We start from the raw sequence: 27,265 nt of genomic DNA, 5'->3' as shown, positions 1-27,265 counted from the left end.
CAAATGACTTATGACAGCAACTACAGTGAACTACTACAAAGTTCAAACATTTATTTCATTTACCAAACTAAAGTAACCAAACAGTCCCTGAGCTGACTGAGCCTAATCCCTAAAACGTTGCTGAAAGGTAGAGTGTAGAGTAGACTATACGCATTACACTGTTACACACCTACTATAGTATACAGCAGAGCCATAGTATCTCTAGGGCTCTGGGCTACACTGTATGTACAGTCAGAGTGTACAGTACTGTCTGTACACCATGTATTTTCTACAACTCTACATGTGTACATTATACAGTACATACTACATACATAGTGATGTACATACATACTGTTAGAAATTCAAATCAATGTTGATATGGCGTAATTTTGAATTAAATACACTATTTAATTGAAATCAGTTTTATTCTTAAAAAAACAGAAGTTCACTAACTATTAACTTAATACTTTTATTCTGAAAATTATTCACTTCCGGTTAGCATTAGCATGTGGCGAAATGCTACGTTTTCAAACCGTGAATCGAAGGTGAAATTACATCTGATGTTGTACACTGAGCACACTGGGATTAGCACTCATTTATTGACGCTGAATAACATTTATCAGGGAATGTTTAAATAACCACAGACACCAGAATATACGTAAGTGCTAGTTTTTTTGCGAGTCCAAGTACCGGTTCCCGACGTTCCGGTTTTAACCGGACTTGAACCGAAACTTTTTACAAGTCCGGTACCGGTTCGGCGTACCGGTACGCAGCACTATGTGTACATATATATCACTTAAATTATTCAATGCATCCTTTGTACTGAAGTATTCAAAAGTAAAAATTACATGTTTAATATAAATTATTTGCTGTGGCCAATTGTTTTCATTGCATTTACAGACCCGTGTAACTCTGATACCACCCAATGAATGCATTGACTTGCTTGTAGAACCACGCTATACAAAACAGATAGCAACACCTATAAAAAAAGGGGCTACTGTATCAACCTATATAAAGTATATAAATATAGTTTTTCTCCCTGCAGGAGAGGGGAGCGTGCTTTGAGATCAGCTGCTAGGCTGCAGCGGGGAGAAGAGGGGGACAAAAAGAGATCTCCGTCCTCCGTGTTTTATTCTTATGAGAAGTAATGGGGCAGAAACCCTCCTTTTTACGCAGCGGTCCAGACAGACATCAAACGGCGACACATATTCAGTTGCCAGTTACTTTTGGCATTAGGGCAGGGATATCTAGATACTTTCCAAGGTTTGACATAATGAATTGTGCTACTTTTAAAGCAAGCAACGATGTTTTCAAATCTGTAATTGTTAGGGAAATAATTATCTCAGACTCCTAGATGTGACATACAGGACCAACCTTGACGTCTATTGTTCCTGTCCTTTAAGGACACAGGCTGCTTCAGCCAATAATGTTATTGTTCCTGTCCTTTAAGGACACAGGCTGCTTCAGCCAATAATGTTATTGTTCCCATTCTGTGACCGGTCAATACTAGGTCACAGATGGTCTTTGTTGTGGATGCACTGGGACACTTCCTTCTTTGTTGTTTGTGGACTCCAAGGTATGACATCTTCGAGGCCATAAGTGGCGGAAGCAAGTGACTCAGTGTGCCCAACTGTCTAAAGCTATCTTATCAAAACATGTTGACGACTCTCTCTGAAACCAGTTAAATGGGCTGACAAGAGAGAGGCGCTCCAGAATTGACGTGGCAACCCACCCGTGCAGTCTCACCGTGACTGTGTGACTTGTGATGTGAATTCTCCGGCCGTACCTCCTAATAAATCATCAGTGCTCTGACATCAAAACTCCTGCTCTACCTTGTCTCCTTCCTGAGTCGGTGACTCCTCAAACATTGCTACACAGAAGTTTCCACTACAGTAATCAAAAAGCTCCTCAAAAACACTATAGAAGCAGTTCCTGCCGTTGTTACGTTAGTTCAAACAGTAACAACGGACTACTTTTCTTAGCGGATGCATGTCAATTTAAATCAATACAACTATTTTTTAAATCAATACAATCTTTTTCTAAATCCATAAAAGCATTTCAATTAGTATTGGGAGTCATGTCGTTACTTTGTTGAGAATGTGGCCATGTGTAATAAGCGGGATAATGTCCACATTGCACATTGCATAATGTGCCTTCATGCCGATCTAGATCTCTCCGCAAAAACAAAACAAAAAACGCCGTCGTTCACTTAAAAGAGCCGGCTCTTGAAAATGGCTGATGGGGTTAATAATAATTAGAACAGCCAATAAAATGTTTGTTTAATAAAGACTTTCCTCTTTGTATGTACTGTATATATTTTTTAATTATTCTTACCACCAGACACAACATGAACAAATGAATGATTCACATCAGGACAGTAACTTAAACTTCAGTATTTTAGGTGTACAGAAACCTCTACTCATGTTGTTAAATGATATACAGCAATATCTTCCATAAAACGTAGTTGATTGATTTGAATAATAATTACTACCACTGCACAAACAGTGAAAAATGATATGCCTACAATTTATGAATTTGTCTTCTCTGTGGGTTGTATACTCTTCATTCTTTATACAAATTAATTATAATTATTATTTTTCAAAGTTTGTTTATGATTCATTCAAAGCATTAAAATAAATGAGAAACAGAGAGCGTCATATACCTTTAAGAAATACGTGGGGGCGGGGTTCATAACCCTTTAGGAAACGCCCCTATAGGATCCGCCCCTATACGATCCGCCTCCTTGCTGCGGTCTGCAGCCGGACTCCCTTTTCCGTCCCCAGGGACTTTCGTGGGAGAAAAAGGGTCCTGTGTCTGATTGGCTGGGCGGATTGCAAACCACGCCCCGTAAAACTCCCAAAAAGTTTTGTGAAGCCGCCATTTTATTATCCTCGCATTAGCATTATTAGCATTAGCATTAGCCCAGCACAGAAACGTAGAGAGACTAATTTATGGCAACACAAAATAAAACATGGGAGCGGTGGAGATGAGGAGGTGTCGGCGTTCTGGCGATTTACTCGCTAGGAGTCCCAGCAGCTTCTACTCAGAGCCATTTAATAGAAGAGTTACGACATCTCCGTTCACTCCAATGGACCACTTTTTTACAGCAATGGCGGATCGTGGAGCCTCTCAATCGTTCCCTGGAAGTTAGCGCCAAGGCTGGCAGAGCTGTGGAGTTGCAGCATAATACACCGTTCGTGACGGACTTTTAAAGGTAAGAAGAAGTTTAAAGATTTATATTGCGGATATTATCAGTACATCTGATTCTAATGAACATGTGTATTAAAGGATGTCAGTGGATTATCCCTAAATTAGTAGATTTAGGGAACGTTTACAGATAACAGATTAAGCTAGCATACCGAAGCAAGTTAGCAACACACGTTGAACAGCCTTTTAATTGTAAATTCCGTTCTCTTAATGTCATTTCGTCCAACATGTTGAATTAGAGAAGAGGGGCTTCTAAACGGGATTGTATGCGGGGGTGGAGGGAGTTAAATATTAGATAAATATAACTTTGGTGCGTGTAAGAGTGAGTGTTTTTAGCAGAGCCATATTGTGTCCTTGTGATTCTGTTGATTATTACCTGTCTGTATAATGTTGCAGCTCAGCTGATTTTGGATTGATGGCAAAGGGAGAGGGACTTAAGTGAGAGTGAAAACACAAGGTAAGTTTAATACTACTGTTTTATATAAGTAAACACCTTATCTCCCCAAGGCATTTCCCATCCAATAGGTGTGCTGTGTGTGTATAACCCTTTCTCCTGTCTGTTACTCCCTCTTTCAGCACAAGAACCAGAGGGGGATTCAATGGAGCCTGAATACCTGCACTGAGACCCTCACCCTGCACCCTGAGTCTCAACTCTCAGTGTTTTTCAAGCCTTTCCCTGTTTTTTTGTATTAAACAAAACATTAAGCTTTCCCAATGGTGTGGTTTTCGTTTTGTGAAAAAGTGCAAATGCAGTGTTTGTATATAATTACATCACATATTTTGTTGCTGTTGGTCGTGAAATTGCTCCTGCTGACTTGAGCCAGCCATTTTTTCCTCCGCTCTGTGTCAGTGGGGAAGCCGTACATTCGTACTCCTTTCTCTGAGCGATGTGAGCATCCCCAGGCAGCACAGCAAACCATGGTGGCGACTAGGAGGCAGCACAGCAAACCAGGACAACACGGAGGAAAAGGCACCGACAAACTGCATGATATGCTATTCAATGTTTATTGAATTCCATGTATTTGCAATGGATGTTCCTAAAACAACACATTTAACTTCATCATCATATGCTGCTAGTCCTGCTGCTGCTGCTAGTCCTTTGATAGTCACCTGTCGGTCTCCTGTCCTTTCTGAAAGCCATAAAGACGACATTAGTCATTTAGATAACTTGTGTCCTCAATTACCATGGGATTACTGAAACTACCATGAATTTAAGAAAATGGTAGAAATGAATCCAATCTGAATTTTAAAGCATTACTTTAGATCCCCTCCCTCTAAATGTATCAATAAACATTAGAAAGTGATGCTCCTGACTACCATACCAGTTTAAGAAGATAATATTGGTTTTAAAGAATTCAAAGCTATAAATAAACAGCAACAGGCTCTTTAACCAAGGCACTGTTAGCCTAACATGTAAACTAGTTGTTCACACTAATCCTAATATTATCACTTAATATTAGCAAATTCGATTTTATTTTTTAAAACATATTGATGTAAATACATACACATATCGATTTGTTGTATAAATATTGCAAATCAAAACCTTTATTCACTAATAATTACCAAAAATCGTAGTTCTATCTCCTGTTATCAATGCATTCACATTGCCCGCCATGAACTTCCGGGGAACGATCCTCGTCTACATGAATCACGTGACGATAACCGTTTTTGGACTTCCGTTGTCGTAACTCTTCTATCTATTGCTACTGTACATGCAGTGGCGTTTCTATATGTACAAAAGTGGTGGGGCACAACAAACTCAGATGTCTATATATAAGCTTCTGCAGAGAGGTTCATGGCTGGTGAGGCACTGGCACTGACTCTTCAGGTTTACAAATATATTAAATCAAAATATAATATTATTTTCAAAAGCTTTTTTTGTCTGATGCTTCAATTACTTTTAAACAGACAGTTCAACAGAAGGATACCCAAAAAAATGTAATTTTATCATTTAAATATTGAATTGTTCTCTCTTAGTAAGATCGCATGTTCAATAAAATTGCAGTCTTACCTTGACTTGAAGATTAAGTCCATTTGCCTATCCTTCTGGACAAAAATCTCTATTACTTTTTTGTAAAAGTCCTCCTTATCTTCTTGTAGTTTCAAAAGTCTATCATTAATCTAATCAATAGATTTTTGATTCGAAAATGATAAAAGTAGGGTAGACATGTGGATATTATCCGGCTGAACAAAACGTGCATTTATCTAACAGCTACGTTTCCCACAGATCTTATTTTGACCTATTTTCTAAAATGCTATGGAGAAATCTCGTTGCTTTTTTGTGGAGGGAAGCCATGCGCAGCTTACTTCCTGGTTTTAGGACGCCTCACTGCAGCTCTCTCGTCTCCTCTTCACACACCACACTTTTCGCGGCACACGTACTTACAGCCAATCAGCTCTGAATTATGTGAGATGACGTATGGTGGGGATGGCAGCACTTTGCCCCTATGGTCATTATTTTTTGCCACACACATTAAATAGGAAAATACTCTGAGCATGCGCAGTGTAGTTTTTGCAGTCACCGTTCACTTAGACAGTCAGAGGGAGGGGCAGGATCAGGTGTTGTCCCACATGGCTCTAAACAGCTCAATAGGCACACACTGTAGACACTAATTAGAAGAACACATACTAAAACAGCAATGTACAGACGAATCAGATGATTAAACATGATCTTAAAATATATTTTATATATTTTTTAATTTATTTTTTGCATTTTGTTGTAATCATTATTTTAATACTTTCTGCTGACACTAGGTGGGGCTGTGCCCCACCTGCCCCTAATGACCAGTCGCCACTGTGTACATGAATATCTTTGAAATGGTTGTGTAAGGCTTGTTTATCAGACTTGAAAAAGTACTGTCTTTTTATTTTATTGTATAATTTGTATTTACTATTGATTATTATGTTCTTTGCATAACCATCTACATACCTATATTTTGGATCTCCTCAAGGCAATGTGACCCCTGTTAATATGGGGCAGATTTTTTAATTTACAAAAATATATATTTTTTTCCTTGTCCAAGAGAAGAATGATTTTACTAAACCTAATCTCAATCCTCGCTAAAGAATGGATTTAGTATCTGGCACTGACATATTCCATGTTCCTTGTTAGATAGTCTATTAATAACACAATCACTGTTGGCTCCCCACTGAGCTGGTGCACTACCAACAGCAGGGGCTTTGAAGAGCCTTCTTTCAGCACTTGACAGGCTCTTTCTTGATATCCTTGTAGTCAAACAGACACTCAGCTCCTGGGATACTGAGCGAAAGGACAGATGGTTGATGCCACAGTTAGTTTCCTGTTCACTGTACCCTGCAGACACAATTTACAAATATACACAAGAACCACGATGTGTTATGTTGGAAATAAAAACCATGATACAACAAATTAACAACACAAACATGTGTCATCATATCTAAAACTGCAGTATAAATGTAACTCACAGTCACATGCCTTGGTGGGGCCAGTATCCAACATTTGAGGTGTTTTATGTTGAAAAGGGTGTCATTTGAGGTTATCGTGAGACTCTTATTTTGAAAAGCGAGTAACTTCCGCCTGTTTGTTTTCTCCAGGCAGGCTAAGCTTCCACTCGACAGTACACTATCATATCAGGAATTGAATGTGAAAATGGGGGCTTGTATGGCATTATGCTCTTTAGCCAGCTGTGTAAGTATTTATTTCGTTATGATTTTATCGGTAGGAAAAGCTCGCTCTCGTCGTCCAAACCTTAGGTGAGCTAAACTAAGCTTAGCTGGGCAATGTATAGCTAACGTTAATGTTACATTAAGCGACAACTTACGTTACCTTCAACATTAAACTAAACCGACTAGAACGAGCCGTACTCTACATACTATAATTAACGCTGTACATTTAAAGGAAGTTGTCTTAGCAATATAGTGAATCAGCAGTGTGAATAGTGATCCAGGAAGTGTCAGAACAGGCCACTTGCTCTATCCTAGAACCATTGCACCTAGCTAATGTTGGATAATGTAGCCTCACCCAAATATCGACTCATCATATGCAAACACCGTTAGTTCGAAGTGGTATGCTTCTGCTAGCTCCATTCTAGGATAACAGCTGTCTGGCCGATAAAACATTACTGTTACTCCATGCAGTTAAAATTGACTAGCTACGTCACTGTCAATGTCAACAAAAGAGATGCATGTTTGTTTTTCTCTGTGTTGATTTCTCAAAAGCCAGGTGGAAGTACAGCCCTTGCTACATTTTCTTTGCGAACTGGAATAACATAAGTGTTTTGCCCAATTTGTTTTGACTTCAACTGCTATTTAAGTTTTATATGTGGAGTAAAGGCTTATCCACTTGAATCCATTATTGCAAATTCTACCTCATGGTTAATAATTGACTAGCCGGATTGCTAATGGAACAACATCTAATTACAAATGGCATTCTGCCAAAGAAGTTGCCTGCATTCATTTGACTGTTTCAGATTTTTAAGTGGCTGGAACTCTGTCTTTTCTCCCTCCCACTCATCGTCTCTATCATTCTCAGGCGTCCTGTCTGTGTGGCTCAGCACCATGCCTTCTGTGCGGCTGCTGTCCCTCCTCCAATAACTCCACCATCACACGGCTGGTTTTCTCCTTCTTTTTGCTGCTGGGGACCATGGTGTCTGTCATCATGATCCTTCCAGGAATGGAGACACAGCTCCGTAAAGTAAGATCGCTCTTCCTCTGAAATGTGTTACTAAATGCTGTCACTACAGATAAAGTTCTGTAAAAAACGTTTGCACATTCTCTACACTTCATTTTTTTTGTATACGCTTATTAACACACATTTGTCTTGCGGTTCTTTAGATCCCAGGATTTTGCGAGGGAGGAAGTACTATACCTGGTTTAGAAAACCACGTTAACTGTGATGTCATTGTGGGCTACAAGTCTGTGTACCGCATGTGCTTCGCCATGACTTGCTTCTTCTTTCTGTTCGCTGCCCTCATGATTCGTGTCCGTAGTAGCAAAGACCCACGTGCAGCTCTTCAGAATGGGTAAGTGCTTTATTAGGCTGTATGGAATATATGTGTAATGGGATGTGCAGCTTCAGCCTGTCTACTGAACTGATGGTGGGTTTGTTAACGTCTATTTCCCAGGTTTTGGTTCTTTAAATTTCTGATCCTGATTGGAATAACAGTGGGAGCTTTCTTCATCCCTGACGGAACCTTTCACACTGGTACTAACATGCTTTGTATTATTACTATAAACAGTGATATGTTTATTTCTGATCAACAGTTTTAGGAAACGTTATAAGCTGTGTTTGATTTCCTCTTCACAGTGTGGTTTTACTTTGGAGTGGTGGGATCCTTCATCTTCATTCTAATCCAACTTATTCTTCTCATTGATTTTGCCCACTCCTGGAACAAGGTGTGGGTAGAAAATGCTGAAAATAGTGACAACAAATGCTGGTTTGCAGGTACAGCACTCACTTGAAACAGGGGCTTCTTGCCATGTCATTCTACATTATGCAAAATAATAAATATACACCATAATATTTAATACATAATATATATTTAATTTATATAGCGCTTCTCATCTGCCAAGACAAATCTCGAAGTGCTTAAATTTGAAGCTATTCGTGTTGAGGTATGTTCTTGTCATTCCCAGGCCTGATGTCTTTCACCTTCCTCTACTTTGCACTGGCTATCACTGCTGTGGTGCTCTTCTACGTTTACTACACACAGCCTGATGACTGCACTGAGCACAAAGTCTTCATCAGCCTCAACCTCATCTTCTGCATCATCATCTCCGTTGTCTCCATCCTTCCCAAGATACAGGTAAGGATCAGTCTATGGCCTAATTCAAACTAATCAAGGTATATTATGAATAACCGCTCATCTCATTTTAAACTTCATTTGTTTAAAAGCCTTTCTGCAGTAGATAAATGAGGATAGTTTAGTTTTGCTCTTAAGTTAGTGTTAGGTGCAGTTTCCAAAAGTTATAATAATACAAATACATTTTATTTGTTAAGCCTCTTTCATACAAAAAATGCAGCTCAAAGTGCTTCACAATAAGGGAATGCATACTGTAGATACTAAAGAGTATAACGTAATATGAAAAGAGATGTACTTCAACATATTTATGGATAATCTGAGGTATTTCATTTAAGTTTCATTTGACTTTTTGATAGAAATATAAATACGTTACCTTTCGTTTCAAGGCAGTGGTTGTAACATTTTGGCAAAGTGACTTGATGTATATTTGTTCTTGTTGTAACAGGAAGCGCAGCCACACTCCGGTTTGCTCCAGGCTTCTCTCATCTCCCTGTACACCATGTATGTCACTTGGTCTGCAATGACAAACAATCCGAGTAAGTGCCTTGCTGTCTTAGTCCACAGTTGCAGCTCTTTTCGGTTGCTTCTGGTTGCATCCTCAGTTTCAGTCCTACTTACTGTTTTCTGTCAAAATATGTATTTGGTGATTACCTGCTGCAGCATTCTGATCATTCTGGTGAGTTTTCTATGGCATTTTATAGGAACAAAGGGCTTGTTTTTGCTGATAGCTAGCGTTCTTTCCTTGTCTCATTGTATCTGCCATTCCTAAGTGAATGGCAGCAATGGGCAAGATTGTGGTGAAACTAGGGTTTATTTTATCTACACATAGGACATTTAAATCCATTCAGACACAAAAGTGAACGCGGTATCTGGGAACAGATGATTATTTTACATCAGGAAACAGACCAATTAAAAACATAGAACACTTCAACATACGATAGCACTGTTGGGATTGTGCTGGTGTTCCATTGTTGTTCGTTACATTTAAAGAAAGACTTTTAGAAGTTCCCTGTGTAGAGGAAAACAGTGGTTTTCATAGTCATGTCAAAGTAAGAGCCAGAAATGTAAGAATAGAAAATTATGTAAACTAGGTTATACAAATATTTCCACATCTCAAATCACTAGCTGTTCGGGCCTCTTCAGCGTCAACACTTCAGTTATTTACATATGAAATGACACCTGTTCACTTCCATTATAGTCAACACAAGATTATGTTTAGTGCAGACAAGCTCACTATGTAATGATGTATTTTTAATAACTTATAACGTAACTTAAATATAGTGTATTTAATGTCTAATTCACATGTGCTCTGATGCCTTAGATCGGAATTGTAACCCCAGCCTGTTGAGTTTGGTGTCGAACGTCAGCTCCACGGAGCCCTCCGCTGACCCAGGACAGGTGCAGTGGTGGGATGCTCAGGGCATTGTGGGTCTGATCATCTTCCTCTTCTGCACTCTCTATGCAAGGTATGGTCAAAACCATCACAGATTAGATTTTATATTCAGTTTTGCATTATATTTTATTTAAAACTCTCCGTCTCCTTCTCTTCCCTAGTATTCGGTCATCCAGTAACACCCAGGTGAACAAGCTGATGCAGACGGAGGAGGGTAAGGGGTTTGGGGGAGAGGGTGTGGTGGGAGAGGACGGCATACTCAGGGCCATGGACGATGAGGAGGAGAATGTCTCCTACAGCTACTCCTTTTTCCATTTCCACCTCTGCCTGGCCTCTCTGTACATCATGATGACTCTCACCAACTGGTTACAGTAAGTTTGTCTCACTTGCCGATTGTTAAATACTACATATAAGGCAAGTAGGAAAGAGAAGAATCCTCCTGTCCTTCAGACATTTTGGCATGTAACAGCAGGAAAGTTGCATTCCTCTTAATTATGGTAGTTTTACGGTCCTGGTACTGTGCATGCTGCTCTCACTATCATGGTTTACAGGGACACCTAATGGAGCTAAACTGTCTTTGACAACATTATTTTAACCTGTGATTTCTATGCTTGATTTCAAGTCAAAAGGCTTGAAAAAACTGGTGATCAACAGATACGATTTTGGTTTGATTTTGTTACCGAATTCTTACTGGGGAAAAAAACATAAATATATTAATAGCTACAGCATATGTAAGAGATACAAAAACCAAAAATGATTTTACTTCCAAAATTGGCAGCATTTTAAATAACTTTTGTTAAGTTGTGAGCAACCGGTTTGATGCTTCTAAGATGCTCAGAAGTTGTTGCTCATGCATTGTAGGCCTCCAGCACGGCCACCAGAGGGCACATTGCTTCACCTGAAAGTAATCTATCCCTTCAACTCAGCTTGAATGTGATTTTCTGAAATAAGCTCAATTTAGGAAAAAAGTATAAAAAATGTCCAATAAAGTGCTGTTTTTGATCATTCATAGTCAAAATTCAATTTTATTGTTAATTCCTTTATTTGTGATATACAGACAGGGGGGTCGAAATTCTGTTTCTCACTATCCCAGAGAATAAAACATATTTAAAAATATATAAAAATAAATGTAATATACACATCTGAAAAATGTAAATACGTGTATTTAAATACATTTCAGTACATACATGTTGTTGAGTTTGACTAAATGTTCCCTCTGTCCTCCTCAGACCGGACACCACCACGCAGGCCATGCAGAGCCGCATGCCGGCTGTTTGGGTGAAGATGTCCTCCAGCTGGCTGGGCCTGGGGCTCTACCTCTGGACCCTCATCGCCCCTCTCATCTTCCCTGACAGGGACTTTAACTGATCACCTGTTCCTTCAACTGTATTTGGTTGTTATGTTTTCTTGGCAAGTGATTTAGGCGATATGAAGGATGCTCTGAAGGAAATGGAAAGAATGGTATAAAGGAAATGCTTTTCTTTTTTTGTAATTAATTGGTGTTCTTATGCTGGTGTTGTTTTACTTCACTCAATATGATTATTTAGTGGGACAATCCCTACAGTTATTTGATATTTGTAAGTGGATGTTTTAGTTAGCCTGAAGTTTGGCTAGAACTTTCTTTTTTCTTTTGCCAATTACTTACCTTTAATGACCTACTCCCTACCCGCCCTACCTTCTGCTGGATTTAGTCTGAACTATCACAACAACAAGGCACTTACTCGTTACCTCAGACACTTCACTAACGGATTACCTTTTTAAAGGGCCTTTTGAGTTCAGTCCTCTGATTGGCCAGGTCTGGTGTCCTTGATTAGCTTGACTTCTTTCATGCTGGGGCAACCAGGAGAACCCCTCTCCGGAGCCCCAGAGTGAGTGGAGTGTGAGAGTTAGATAAGACTAATACGACACGCCCTTCACATCATAACAGGGCTTCCCTCTTGCTGCTCTCTGGATGCAAATCCACGTCTTACCACCTTGAGCCGGGGAGTCTTAATAGACCACCAGTGTAACCTCAGCTCTTCCTTTTCTGCTCCAACATAGGATCACTTATCTCCGGTGCTAGGCCTTTCCCATGTCTGTCTGACTGTGTCTTGTACTGCCACGGGCAACGCTCTGCACCTGTATAGCAGCCTGTTTGCAGCAGGGAGACATCTATTGATCTATAGCAGTCAGCATTATGCGATGTGCAGCGGTACGGCTCAGCAGGTGATGGCGTGAACTCTGCAGTGCTCTCACAAATGTCATTATTTCAAGAATGTTGCAAAGCGTGTTATTGAGTGAAAAAAAAAGATTTTCCGTTGTAGTTTACAATGGAATTACAACACATTTCAGGAGAAATGCATTGCTGTAAAATGTTACGGTATATTAACGGTTGTGATGGTGGTACAATAACTATATGCTTAATGTTGTTGTTTCCTCAATTTCAATAAGAATGAAACGGGGTGAAAAAAGAGCAGTATATTTTGTACAAAAAGTCTTGGGTACCATCCTGAAAATGTTATCTTTTGTTATGTTGTACTATTTTCAAAAATGACTATGCCCACTCATATCAGATTTTCCTTTTCTCTGGCTGCATATGAGTATTGTGAATGGAGTTTTTCAAAGTGCTGTGATACATTCAAATCTTTTTTTAATGAATGTCTTTATTGAACATGTTAATTGTATTATACATTTCATCATTATCCCCCTACTTGGGTGAATATTTAGGCACAATATCCCAAATATTTTTGCCACAGTGTTATATTGCGACATGTACCATTTTTGAAACACTACAAAGTGCCTTTCTGTAGTCCTGTGGCTCAAAAGGAATTTAACACTAATTCTGACGTGTACCTATAACGCCTTGCATTGTGGTGAGTCAGTCATTGCATGCCAATAAGGGATAGGCCTATGACATTAATTCATATTCTAATCAATGAATAAACATTTGTTTTTAATAAAGATAGAAGTCTTTCACTTTCTTTGTCTGAATGGAACCTCAATATTAGCCTTACAGTTGTGTCCCATGAAAAAAGTTGAATGGTCCTCACTTGTTCGTTACAAGGATGCAAGTTTAAAAACAAAACATTGAATTAAAAATGAATTACTGGGGTACAATAATTAGCATTGAGGTCAACAATATGTTGAGGTTTCGAGGGATTTAGTTGCCTCATCGATGTGACACCTCCCCATCTCTAATGTGTTGCCAGGGTGCAGACAATCAGATTCCTTTCTGTACATCGGCCCATAGATCCAGGTCATGGGATACCAGAGTTTGGGACTGATGGTTTTGTACCACATCTTGTTCTGTACTCTGGGTGAGACATCACGTGTAGGTGAAGCCATCCATACGCTTGACACATGACTTCACTACCAGCACTTTACGTTGGACGGATAGTCTTACTGTTTGGCCTTTAATCTCTGCTGTGTTTTCCCTGTTAGCCTCATTAAACATTAATACCGTTTATCTCTGTCTTGACCAAAGACTGTATATATAAAGGTATTGACCCTTTACTGATGTTGGCTTCCTGTCACAGAGGTCCAAAGTTATATTGAAAGACTTGTGTATAAATAAATATAGCTCTGACCAGATTTGTGCCCCTTTTACTGAACCGAAGCAGTGTCTGACGTGTCCCTTGTTTTGTCACGGAGACAGAGATTCGTGTGCCAGATCTTTCAGCCACTGCTGTGATATTTCCTTCTCGCCTCGCTGGCAGACGAGGCCTGTTGGTTTTGGACGCTACCGTCTCTCAGACCAGTTGGCACTGTCTGGAACTGTTCAGGACACACAACCTCCTGTCGACTTTCAACTCGCCCACAACACCACCCCTCGTTCAGCCTATCCATGGCAATCCTGAGTTGATGAATTGTGTCACAGTTTAGTTGTGAGAATAAATTCTCATTTCCTTTGCATGGCATGGAGGAAACAAAGGCTTTCCTGACACTGTAGGAAAAGCACATCAATCAAATGTAAACATTCATAACTATATGGTTGTTTTGCCATTTGCCTGAGAAAAATAAATGTACTAAAAGAATTACAAAAACTAGAGCAACGAACATGAAACAAAACAGAAAAGTGTTTGGTGCCATTACAAAAACTCAAGTTTCAGTCTTTCTGATTGAACACTGACTGTCTCACTTTTCCTGCACCACACTTGAAAGCAGAACATGCAAACTGCACAAATGTTTATAATATTTTAGTTTATTTCAACATAAAATGCTGTTTAAAGTCAAAATCATAAACAATTAAGAAATTAGAGGTCAAGAGGCCAAAAACCTCCACTCTCTACAAGTGACAAAATGTAATTAAAAATAAACTAAGAAAACGTAATAAATAAAAAAAAGACTACACAAAATGAGCCAAAACAAACCAACCAGTCGCTAACAGTAGCAGTCTCTCCACCAACTGTTTTTTTTTTCATCTTGTTTGAGTTTTATTGGCTAGTCCAAACACAATCTCACTCTTTACTTTTTAAGGAACTTGTAAACGTACCTCTTATTTTTTATTTCTCTGTGATTTAGATATATTTATAGAACCAGACTGCGTTTCACAAGACTAAAGAACTCTTTGCACTATACTCTTCCATTAGGCATCTGAAATGTAACAGCCACTGGACACAGCCAACAGCATCCGAGAACAAATTAGCTAAGTGTCATAAATCACACTTTTATTTCCCCTGTTATCGTGAGGTGTACTAATATGAATTTATATTTGTTCTCCTAGTCTAGATTTAAAACACTCGTCTTTGGCCGTTGACTTCAGTGTCATAAATCCCACCTTCATTTCCTCTGTTATCATCAGATGCAATTTGTCGCTGTAATAAGAGATCAGTGTAATTTGCTGATTTTGAACCACTTAGCTATGCAGTCATGCTTGGCGTCCTGGAATTTTTAATTTCAGATTGACTGAAACAATGGTTAACACTTGCAGTGTTATCCCTGACCTTAATCTGTGCTTCACTTTTCCAACATCAGTCGAAATGTCAGCGTCAAGTTGCTTGTTGCCTTCTTCTCAAGAATAAGGCCAGTGAGAGACAAAGCTGATCACACTATTTCAGTGTTCTTTTTTAAACAATAAATGAAGCTTGAATAGTACAGCTGCTCCTGATTTGTATAAGCATTGTTATATGAGAGGATTGCACATCCCTGACCACCTCTTTGACAGATGACTGGAAATGCCTGTCTGAGGTGTAATTGGGTTTTAAGAGTGGGACCTATGCCCATTACATGATGTGCTGCATGCAGGGGAACTAATTGAATTTGAGCCCTGCTGGCATATGGCATGTGCACTGGAAACATTTCCCAAACATTAAACCCCAATTAGGCTTTTCAGGATGGGAAACGTGTTGCTCAATGAAAGGAAGTGAAGATGCTGATGCCTGTCAGACTCTTTGCTAGTGTCTAGGGAGTAAAATGTTTCATTCATTTATCAGCTTGTTTCTAATTAATTGCTCCATTTCCACTGGACCTTTAGTGTTTTTCTAATTTAGTTTGATTGCTTTTATTCTCTGGCAATAAAGTCACTAAGCTGGAAGTCTAACAGTCGGGAAATCTGAGTGTGTTCATGTGTGTGTGGGGCTCTCCTGTGCACATGCTCTCCCCCAGCTCAGAGGAGCAGCTAATGCAGTTATATAACAGTCAGTGCCGGCGTCTGCTGTGAGCCAAATGCCAGGCCAGTCCTGTTACATAAGCCTTCAGAGTCATATTGTAGCAGTACGGAGTGCTCACACCACAGCGTGTCCCTGCACTCCTTCCTATGTCTGTCTCTCACTGTCTTTTTCACCTCTCCTCTTTTTTTTTTTAAAGCTCTCTCGCACCTTCCCTCCCTTCCATCTCTCCTCTCCTTTCCCTCCCTCTTGTCTTTGCTGTGGAGCTGCTCTCAACATCAAGAACAAAGACTTTAGACTAGATGCAGATTCATACACACCTCTAAAAATACGAGATATAAAAGCTCACATGCAGAGAGGATATTATGATGATTTTAAAAGCATAATTTGATTTCAATTGATGCATCAGTAACAGCCACTCTCTGCATTCTTTCTGAAACCGACCCTCATCGGGCTCATGGTATGAGTGGGTCAGATGGACAGGGTCATCAGATCAGCAGGAAAATCACTAAGAGCTGTGTGCAAACAAACAGTGCCTGTGACCACTTAACAGTTCATACAGTCATCCAGGGGTTAATTGATTGTGGCCTCAATCCTGACCTCCATTATATTGTGTGTAATGCCATGTCAGCAACCATTTAGAAGTGATATGCAATAATGAAACAATACATCTACTCAATGGTCCCATTTCCAGAGTTGGAAAGTCCTCATTTGGCTTAACCATTAATGCTACAAAGAAGATGTTGTGTTTAAAATCACATATTGATAGCTGTTGCCAACATTTGTGTGACAACAAAGAGCGAAGGAAAAGCATCAAGTGAGTCATGAAATATGATCAGAACGATTATTTGTACGATCGTATTGAGTTTATGTAGTCTACCTATACAAGCGGAGATCTAAATTAGTGCATTCAAATTAATATTTTATATTTATTAATCTAAGCTCGTCAATGATGGTTGCATTGAAGAGCAGTTTGAGGGCTGGAGGCACAATATAAAGCAGATTCACTGACAAACTGACACAGGTTCAAAAGGTTTGAAACATTTACATGTATAAGCTCGGGTAGTGTGCAGAAAGAAGGTCTGCACATCTCTGCAATTTTGGGAAGACTATTCATTAGGAGTTGGATGTGAGTGGTGGTATACATATTCTATGTGTGGATGAGATATTGCTGCAATATCAGACAAAAAACTGAAGTAAACCAGCTGACATCAAAGGGTGCTACCTCATTCAGTTCCAAATCCTGGTTTAAAGAATGAGGTGGCTAATTAGAATTAAAAGCATTGACCAGGAACTTCTCCTTTCCAACCAATGGCTGCCTCCGTTTCCTCAATAATAATCAGGAGGCGGGCTCGGAGCGCCTGTTGATTGGTGGAGGCAGAGAGGGGGGCGGCACCCATCGGACCTGCCGTGCGGGGTGGTGCGGAGCCGCGGAGTGTGTTTCGCGTAGGGCGAGATGTTGTTTTGTTGTGGCGATCAGCTGAATGTGCCATCGCTGTCCGGTCTGACACAGCAGCGGGAATCACCCCGCCCCCCCCCGGCTCTCCCCCCCCACAAACGCAGGCGCGGAGAGCGGCTCTATCCAGCATCGCAATCCAGGAAATGCGGACTCCTTCTGGCCCTTTCGCTACGGGATAAATGGCTGCAGCGCCCGTACTGTAGCAGCAAGCTGGTAAATATTACACCGTAACACCACTGCCTGCCTATCACTTAGTTTCCCTTGTGTTGCTGCGGCTGTCACGTTGAGGAGTTGCACGGTGAGAAGTTGAGCGCATGATCCCAGCCGTGCTATCACAGTGAGAGCGGGGCATGAAGTTGAGGTGCCTCGTTATGTGTGTTGTGATGATGATATGTGATGGATAAAGGCTATGGTGAGCTGCAGACAGAGGATCAGTTCAGGTTTTTTTTGGAGAAACTACAGTGCGTGCAGCGCTGCACACACACAGCTGACAGCGTATGCTTCATCACGTCTGTCTTTTATAACAAACCTGCTGATGAGAGCAACAGTGCGGACTGACTGACACACACACACACACACACACACACACACACACACACACACACACACACACACACACACACACACACACACACACACACACACACACACACACACACACACACACACACGCACCCGCACCCGCACATTTAAGATCCCCATTAATCCTTCCTGTGAACTTATTTGAAACTGGATAAACCTACACTTGGCAGGTTTGCAGGGGATGACATCATGCTTTTGTACTCTGTTATGTGATAGATGGGTGAAGTTGAGCCAAACAGTTTTATTTTGACGGATGTTTAATCACTCCATTCGTTTTTTTGACTGCATGGTTTAAAGTCAGGCACGGGGTTTATCTTTACATATCAGGGTATAATGTATGTTATTGTATTATGGGCATTTGCATACTGACACACTGAATGACTGTTGCCTGACGTGTGCACGGTGTTAGGTCATTTCCTTACATCTATCTTTAACTGTCAGTTCCTTAAGTTTCTACGCATGGCCTGCTGTGCTGTGACGATACATTAATATAACATTCATCAGGTGAAATTAAATAAGATGTTTGATGCCAGACAAAGTCATTGCACTTTTTGTGTCTTTAGTGTGGCAGGAAGTGAGGTAAAGGATGTGTGATTCTCTGCAGAAGGTAACCACAGTGGTTACGCAGCTGTGTGCCCCACAGCTAGGTGCTGCTGAGAAATACTTTATTTTAAATATCAGTGGAGGTTTAATATCTCCTCAATGGAATTATTTCACCCAATCCAAGGGAATGTAGATTTAAAAAAAAAAAAAAAAAAAAAAAAAAAATCAGCAATGCAGTCTTGCTCTGTAACTTACAGCATAGAAATACAGTAAAGTGTCAGAGCGTGGTGGTGAGGGGGGCTGAGTGGAGAAAGGCCAATATGCAATTATTTCTTATTGAATCAGCACAAAGTAGCAGCCTTACAGTACTCCACTCTGGCCTGGATCAAGACCACTTGTGGTGCTGGCTGGAGAAAGGCGCTAGCTCAGCAGGCACCCAAGGAAAGCATTGCTCCATTTTCTTTGAAAATGTCCAAGATTGTTTGACATCATGAAGCATTTGATCGTTGAAAAAAAAAAAAATCTGGGTTTTGGGGATTACTGCCATTTATGGTTTCAACGTGGACGGGGATAAAAGCTGTGAATCAGACTTACTTTGATGTTTATATACCATTGTAACTTGGCTGCAATCTTAGAAGGTGCCTCATTAAGGATAATTACTTTTCTTTTGTGGAAAGCTGGAAGTGAATGTGCTATAATCTGTGTAGCTGTACAACCTGTTTTCATATTAGTTCACAGTTTAACAGTGCCAGATCATTACAGAAAGCTCTGGTATTCAGTATCGTGGCTGTAGACCTACGCAATGAGTTTGTTCAGGAACAATTCAAGAGAAACATAACTCTCTAGGCACACACACACACAGTGTCTGGTTACTTTGACCTCAGTCAGTCAGGCAGGTTGGTGTTGTCCATACTCACCGCTGCCACATGAAAAAGGCCACTCAACACCTTATAAAGTATCCCCTACTTTCAGTCCTGTGGCATACCTTCTCCACTTCTCTATCTCTAACACACTATCCTGGCAGGTGGTGACGTGTTGCTATACAGTAAATGCATGAGATGCCATCAGCAGCGGGTCCTGTGGATTCCCTGCTCAGACATTCAGACACACCTCCCCAGATAAGAAGGACTGATAAACACAGCCTCACTGGCGCAAAGGATCAGGGGATGATCCGTAGTTGTTGTTATTTTATGAGTAAGAGTGACAGTTATGTTTAAACCCATGATGTGAAATTCTTAAACAGATGGTGTGACCTTGTAGAAAAAGTGAACAGGCGTGTGAGTTGGCAGGGTGTTCTTCTTCACGCACAACTGTTGGTTTCACAGATTCCGCAAAGTATGAAAAAGCATGTATGAGCATTAAAGTTTTGTTTTCTCTGCATGAGCATGAAAGAGGGATGTTATCACTCTCCTACAAGACAAATAGGCACACACAGAGTGGCACACATCCAGTGAAGGCTGTAAAATCCTGGTGGCTGGTGGACACAACCTTTTTATGTCCCTGCTGATGGTCATTCATTCTGTACTCTGAAGCACCCGAGAAGAATAGAGCCAGTGTAGTGCTGGGAGACCACAGTGAACCAGGAACAAGACTTTGGATACACAAACAAACACAATCTATAGTAAAATAGTTCTTATCTATTTGAAAAGCCCGTCTGCTTTTATTTTGAACATTTCCAATGAAACATTTATTAAATATGGAGATTTCTGGCTTTTCTCAATTTGATGTTTTTGATCAGATTCAATTGAATATCTTTTTAGTTCTGGACTGACAAAACAAGATGTTAAAGTCATGTAATAATAATAATAATAATAACTGAGATTTCTATAGCGCCTTTCAAGGGACCCAAGGTCGCTGTACACAATCTGTACAGAACATAATTGTTAGTGCACAAAATACAGTATGTGCAATCAGTTCTATTGTATTCTGAATATATGTCATTTAGTTTCATGGCCTCACTGGAGTCAGTGGTTCTGCTTTTTGTGTCATTTGGGTGTGTGTGTGTGTATGTGTGTGTGTCAGGGGGTTGCGGTCGTCCCTCAGCGTCTGGCCTCGACTCAACCTCTCGCCCTGGCCAGTGTGTTGGCTGCCCCTTCAAACGCAGATAGAATTTCCTTGTGTTTGCCAGAGAGCGACAGTGTGTATATGTGTGTTAGTGTGCCGGCCTGGCATCGCTCCCATGTGTGTCAGCCCAGGTTATGTAATGATGCATACAGTATGTGGGTGACACTACAGGCGGCGCACGTTTTGACAGGGAGGGAGGACGCAAAGCAGAGCGGTTACTCATTCTAACACTGACCTTCGTAAGAGTTCATCATTAGCTCCTTCGGCACAGTTGGTAGCCAGGAGGAATGTGGAGGGGATATGCTGTTTGTAATGGAAATCCTGCCTCAGAATAAGCCATACGTTTATAACATTACTCCAACTTTTCACAAGGCCATAATTTGTCCCTTTCACTGGATTTCCATTTTCTTTTATTCTTCTCTGTACATGTTGTAATCTGTGTTCTTCTTGAATCAACATTGAGCGCATTTTTGTGCAGGTGTTCACTTTCCCCAGTAGCCTTGTTATGCAATATTGATTGTAAGCTTCTTCGCTGCTTACCACAGGTATGTCTGCAGAGGGCTCAGATAGGATCTCATCGGTGAGGCTTGTGTAATGGTCAAGAGAGGCTGCTACGGACCGCAGGGAAACAAAAGTAATAAAACATGCAGTATCTTATCAATTACTGTATATTTAGATTTGATTGAAGGAGTTAGACCTCGCCCTCAGGAGGTCGGGTGTGTCCCTCTCTTTCTAGTAAGGCATCTGTGTTGCCTTGAAAGATTAGCCATAGTGTGTTCATTGATCGGTGAAGCAGACGAGGTATTATATTTCGAGCCTCTTTCAAATCTTTGCTTTCTTTCTCTGGCTCCCATGATACACACTCACACTACACAGATTGCATTCTGTAGGTGTCTCACCACAATAATCGTTGTGTTCTGTTCTATATTTTGCTTTACTCTCACCAAAAAGGTCTTCCTAAGTTACATTTCGGCCCCTGCTGTGTATCTGAGCGCCATGACAATGAGAGTGATGTATAGTGTGGGGGAGGATAAGGAAGAAGAAGAGAGACACTAGTATACTTTACCAGTGAATACATTTTTCGATTTTTTTATTATTGCTCTAGAGCATGATTCCTTTCCTTGTTTTTTTTCCTTAAGTGTTATCTCCTGTCTACTCATTCCCTCTCCTCTCTTTTTCTTCATTATCTTCTCCTGTCCACTAGTTTTCTTTCCTTATTCCTTTTTTAAATGTTGTGTTTCTTCTCCTCTGCATTTCTTTCCCTTTCATCTCATTGTGTGTCTTCTTCACTTTTCTCCTTTCCCCTTGTTTATTCTCTTGTCTTTTCATTTCCTTTCCCTCTGTCTCCACTCTTCTCATTTATTTTCCTTTTCTCTCCTTCTTCTCTGGAGTCCTGTGTTTCAGTAGTAAGGCGTCCCTGCAGTAACTGCGAGTAACGATTGGAGGGGATTTCTGCTCTGCGGGAGGGTAAGAGGGCTTTGGGCGGAAAATCCTTCCAACCCTGCCGCGGATATCGAACAAATCAAGGCAGCAGGCGATGGCCCAGCACAATCCTCCCCGGCCATGCCCATGAAGCAGAGCAGTTAAACTCACCCCTGGACCCCCTCCTTAAGAAGCACTCTTTAAAAGCCCTGTGAAATCTGTGAAACAGCCTTCAGTTTAATCCAGATGTGTTTAGTCTCTTGTGGTGCTGTCAGTCTGCGGTGAAACAGCTCAGCCTTGAGGGGCTCTCTCACCTGGTGAGCCTTCATGCTATGAAATGTGTTGGCTTGTGTGGAGTTCTGAGTCACACTCCTTTTTGATATTCTGGACAAGATTCTCGTATATAAAAATATCTGAAACAAGTTCTACGTTTGCTGTCTGCAGTGACACACATGCATGTGCATTTGTTATTTACAGCATAATCCCTGAAGGCCTGCTGTGCCCTGACAATGTCAGGTAAGGTCATTTAAAGAACACCTCATTTTAGATTAATTATGCAGGAGTGCGGTCGACTGTCTTCACTTGGGAAGGTCATTTTTGCTTCTAACCCCATTAAAGGGCACACATCTACAGAGTTTGGTCTGTGTGCTGCGTTGGGGTAGGATATTGTTCGTTTTTGTTGTGGTTTTGCAATGCTTCTGATGCTGTACGGGCATCCTGTTTGAGGGTGGAAAGGTACTTTAAAAACCTTCAGGTCTCGCTGTTGTCCTACATTTTATGTCACACTGCAAACAAAGATGTATTTACACAAGATTTGTTTGTGTACACTGAATGTTTCTGCATGTTTATATATATTCTGTGAATGTTTATGTGTTCGATGTATTTGCTGATGCGTCCATATTGCAGCCCCTAAGCGAGGGCGTCTGTTACACCTAATTGAAGGTCAATATTTGCATGAGCATTCCTACAGACAACTTTCCTAGCTTGGTCTAGAGACAGAACACAGGCTACCACTGTACTTCAATAAAATCAGATTGCTTGTCATATTCAAGTACAGCAGTGCCAAACCTCTCCACACTATCGTACAGTTGTACTGTGCCAATGTGTTGGAAAGGTCTTTCATAGCCTGCAATTATTCTGCAAGAGATGGAAAAAAGTGGCGATTTTGTAAAACCAATCACCAGTAAATGCCTTAACGTTGCAAAGTGCACTGCTGCTCTTGCTAAATATAGGGGAATGAACCTGAAGAACACAGCGCATGGCAACTTAAATTCAGCAAACATATGGGAATTTACTTACTTGATAATAAAAAATGTATAGACGGGGAGTTAAAACAGCTACATGGACTGGAGGAGAGACAAGACAGGAAACAGAATGCAGCAATGAGTCAAAGAGGATTGCTCCTGCAGGTCCACATCTTTTGAATAGGACTAGAAAAGGCTGTGAGTTTCTCGAGTGTTCAGCTGAAATGTTGCGTCAATTAACCCTGAGCCTGTTTTTCAGGTCTCAGGCTCAAAAATGACATTCCCAGAACAAATGACTATATCTTCCCTTTTTAAAAGGGGTAAATTAATACTCTGTTTTCTCAAAGCAATGATAAACCTGTGAGCTGGATGTAGAAAAGTGAGAATCGATATAGATTTTTTTTATTTTAAAGTAAATTCAGATTGAACTAGTAAACATTTTTGGAAAAGTGTCCGTCCAAAAAGAAAACATTACTTATAGTGAAAACCACCCTTGAATGATGGGATAGTAGACTAAAAGCTTTAGGAATCCAAACTATAACATAATAAGTACCCTGTATCAAGGTTGATGCAAAACAAGTGAAATTTGATATTTTTAGAGAGATTTAGAAAAAACAAGAACTTCTGGGGTCATTTGGGTGCATTTTCCATATCTCTGTCCCCCCTCGTTCGATTTTGATGATTGACATCTCTTTTTAACCGTTAGAGCCAATAGAATCGAGGGGAAGTTCCTAAAAATCCATCTAAACATTACCCATTGGTGAATGAGTGATGCACAGCTAGAATGCCCCAGAACCGGAAGCTGCGATACACTCTGGTAGCTATCATTAGCAGCTAATATGAAAACTCCGTTATTGACATAAAAATGGAATGATGGATTATCAGTAATCATTTCAAAGTGACACAGACACATTGGATTAACCTATGGATTAACCTTCAGCAGCGATTTTATCGTTTTAATGCCATTGAACACAACTTTTGATCAGAACACAGCAACTGTAAGACTTATTTTCCGATTTGGTCCCGTACAGCACATTTTTGTTGTTGTTTGTTGTCATTTTGCCACGAGTTCTGATCGCTCAGTGATGATACTAATACCTGTAGAATCTCAGCTTGCTTATCGATATCTTGTTTGTGCAGATACGATAAGTAATAAGGTTATTTTAACATGAGTTCTGTGCTAAGTGTGTTAGCATTTTTTCACTCAGGGCTCATTTAGACGCTTCTTGTGAGACTTGTGTTTTGTTTCAGTAAAAATGGTTCGTATTGTCAGTTAACTGAGTTTCTTCCCGTTAATCGGGTATGACACATTCATAGGTTTTAAAATGTTAAGAAGCCCTGAGACACAGTTTCGTGAAAAAAAGAACAGGTTTTAAACAATCGACAGAAAAATTCGATCATCGATAGAATTGTTTCAAATAATGTAGAGAAATACATTCTATACATTGGTTCCAGCTTCTAACTATCATTTATAATACTGCATATTTTTTTACTTTTGGTCATCAAAAACATGGCTTTCAAGATGTCATCCTAAACTTTACCAAATAATGTTTTGTTTTATTTGACATTTCTTATTGACCAAATGTATCATTGTCAGATTAATCAACACTGAAATAATCGTTTGTTGCAGCCATACTGTCTACTTTATCAGGCATTTAGTGAACAGAGGAGGCTACTTAGTCTCAACAGAATCGAAGGTCAAATTAATGGATAATACTGATAGCTTTTTCCATGTTTAGCTCATTAACTATACATCTGGTCTGAGGTGAACAGAAACTGATTGTAGAGGATATATATTATCCAAAGATCTAAAGTTGCAAAGCATTAAAAAGCAGACCTTTTTAAATGTTTGGAAAACTGTGGTTTATAACACATACTTTGACGACATATTGGCAGTCATTTGACGAGTATGAGGTTATATAACTGTATTTTCTTTTTTAAATGTTTGTCTTTATCTTTTAATTCCTGATGACACGGAGGTAATCTATTAGCCTAAGTCAAACAAAAGGTAAGACTGCAGGTGAATCATCTCAGGCAGGATCAAACACAATGCCCTGAAGTAATCCTGTGTCTTGTCACCCTGTCATGGTGGATTAACAGTTGAAGACAGTCAGCTGATGGTGCTGCTCAGCATAAATCCTTCTGTTTGGGAAGCTATGGATGGAAGAGAACATGTTGTAGATATTCTGCCACACAGAGCTGCTGACACAGACTCGCCTATGTGTATTTGAGAAAATAAATATGATAAGGAAAAAAAGCATGTGCTGGTCCTCACAGGGCTTCATGTTTATCCGCTAAAGCGGAAGGTTTCAACACCTTTTGGGCGAGCAAGGATGGATGGGTTGTGGTAAAGCTGAGGAAAAAGACAGGAATTACAGCAAATAGTTGAGGCTAACGCATGATAGGCCTACTCCTGCACAAAGGGTCCATCCATCAATCCATGTTCTATCCTGTACCCTCCTGTTCTGTGAAGGAAGGATCTGCAGCGCATCAACGCATATACTAAACTAAAGGGGCATAACAGTGAAGTGAAATTATGTGGACTCTATAAATGTTGTGCAACAGCCAGTGATTATTTGAATTGTCATAGAAGCTGCCGGTTCGTTCCTATTAATCATTGATCAATAGAGTGTCACAGTGACGCGTCCTAAAACCCGGAAGTAAGTTAGCATTTTACCACTTCCAGTTCCTTCGTCAAAAAGCAATGCAATTTCTCCATAGGATTTTGAAAAATAGCTGGAAATAAGGTCTGTGGTTGACACAAATTGAAGACACAGATCACGTTTTGTTCTACGACATTAAATACATCAGCAGTGACCCCGCTGGTGATTTTTGAAGAGTTTACGTGTCTGAAAAACAATGGTTGTTAACATGTGGCTGAATAGGACTATAGAAGTTGTCGAAGCCGTTGTACGTCATTACACCGAACACGTAAGCGCTCCCGTTTGTTTCCCCCCGTGTTCTGCTTAAAAGCAAGTACCTGCCTCCTGCAAACTGTTAAAACAAACGCTTCAACTTGTACAATTTTGAATCTGTATTTTTGTATATGGATCTTAAGTTGCGTGACGTTGAAGCAGCGACCCTGCTGTAGTTCGTTTATAGCATAACGTTAGCATTTTGCTTCTGGCGACTAGATTTATGATTCGAAAATGATAAAAGTAGGGTAGACATGTGGATATTATCCGGCTGAACAAAACGTGATCCATCTCTTAAATGTGTGTCAACTACAGAACTTATTTCGAGCTATTTTCCAAAATCCTATGGAGAAATTGTATTGCTTTTTTGTCGAAGGAACCGGAAGGAGTTTACTTCCGGGTTTTAGGACGCGTCACTGTTGCACTCTAATAGAGTTTCTCTAATACATTTCAGAAAGGTGATTTTTCGTGTTGTATAGTCAGTTCGAAACCCAAAGATATTAAGTTAAATATGATTTATTTTAGAGGCTGAATACTATTTTGCCTGAAAAGCTTATCTTTTAATGATTGAGTATCAAAATAGTTGCCAATTTTTTCTCTGTCAACCGACTTATCAATACGTAGACTAACTGTTGCACGTCTATATAAATCTTAACTGATTTAGGACTTACAGCCATAACAAAGACCAAGGCTTTGTGAAATGCACAGTGGCAAATATTTTAGGGGAAAGGACAGAGAATGCTGTCAGAAGCTCTCCCTCTGTTGGAGGTGTTACAGTGATTTCTATTATGTAATCCTCCTGTCCTCAACAACCTCCAACAGTCAGCAGTCCCAGTGTTTTCACCCAGGTAGTCCCCCACCTCCTCCCCTTTCCCCCCGCTTTGCACCGTCAGCACAGCGCTAGGGAGCAACCCCAGCTTAGTCACTGCAGACTTAGATTTTTCATCAACACTCTGCAACTCTAATATGCTTAATGGCACTGCGCTCGCCCTCTGAGGACGCCCGTCTTGCCCTCTGAGGACGCCCGTCTTGCCCTCATGTCAGCTGATTGACAGGTTGCTGCTGGGCCAAAGAAGAGGTGGGGGGGGGGGG

At 40.3% G+C, this 27,265-nt stretch overlaps 2 protein-coding genes across 3 annotated transcripts in view; both read left to right on the top strand.

Moving 5' to 3' along the window:
• The first annotated feature begins 6,716 nt into the window (after positions 1 to 6,716).
• serinc2l (serine incorporator 2, like) lies at positions 6,717 to 13,314 on the top strand. Its single transcript, XM_034102768.2, has 10 exons — positions 6,717 to 6,853; positions 7,697 to 7,858; positions 7,999 to 8,186; positions 8,289 to 8,368; positions 8,471 to 8,608; positions 8,800 to 8,969; positions 9,412 to 9,502; positions 10,288 to 10,432; positions 10,521 to 10,730; positions 11,589 to 13,314. Exons 1-10 carry the CDS (start codon positions 6,815 to 6,817, stop codon positions 11,725 to 11,727), a joined length of 1,362 nt encoding a protein of 453 aa, XP_033958659.1. The 5' UTR covers positions 6,717 to 6,814; the 3' UTR covers positions 11,728 to 13,314.
• Positions 13,315 to 17,348: 4,034 nt separating this feature from the next.
• LOC117461067 (transcription factor HIVEP3) overlaps positions 17,349 to 27,265 on the top strand; it is a 41,223-nt gene continuing 31,306 nt past the window's right edge. For both annotated transcript variants that reach the window (XM_034102747.1, XM_034102746.1), the window contains exon 1: positions 17,349 to 17,616. The gene's annotated coding sequence lies outside the window, so the exon portion shown is untranslated. The remainder of the gene's footprint in view (positions 17,617 to 27,265) is intronic.

This window comes from Pseudochaenichthys georgianus, chromosome 16 (assembly GCF_902827115.2).
Source record: "Pseudochaenichthys georgianus chromosome 16, fPseGeo1.2, whole genome shotgun sequence".
Taxonomy (NCBI): Eukaryota; Metazoa; Chordata; class Actinopteri; order Perciformes; family Channichthyidae; genus Pseudochaenichthys; species Pseudochaenichthys georgianus.
This window is presented reverse-complemented; position numbering and strand designations above follow the sequence as displayed.

Bases quoted from the DNA above. Each gene is read 5' to 3' on its own strand.
- serinc2l (XM_034102768.2), top strand. From the start codon at position 6,815: ATGGGGGCTTGTATGGCATTATGCTCTTTAGCCAGCTGT. The intron at 6,854-7,696 runs GTAAGTATTTAT...TATCATTCTCAG, and splicing joins TATGCTCTTTAGCCAGCTGT to GCGTCCTGTCTGTGTGGCTC. The intron at 9,503-10,287 runs GTAAGTGCCTTG...CTGATGCCTTAG, and splicing joins TGCAATGACAAACAATCCGA to ATCGGAATTGTAACCCCAGC.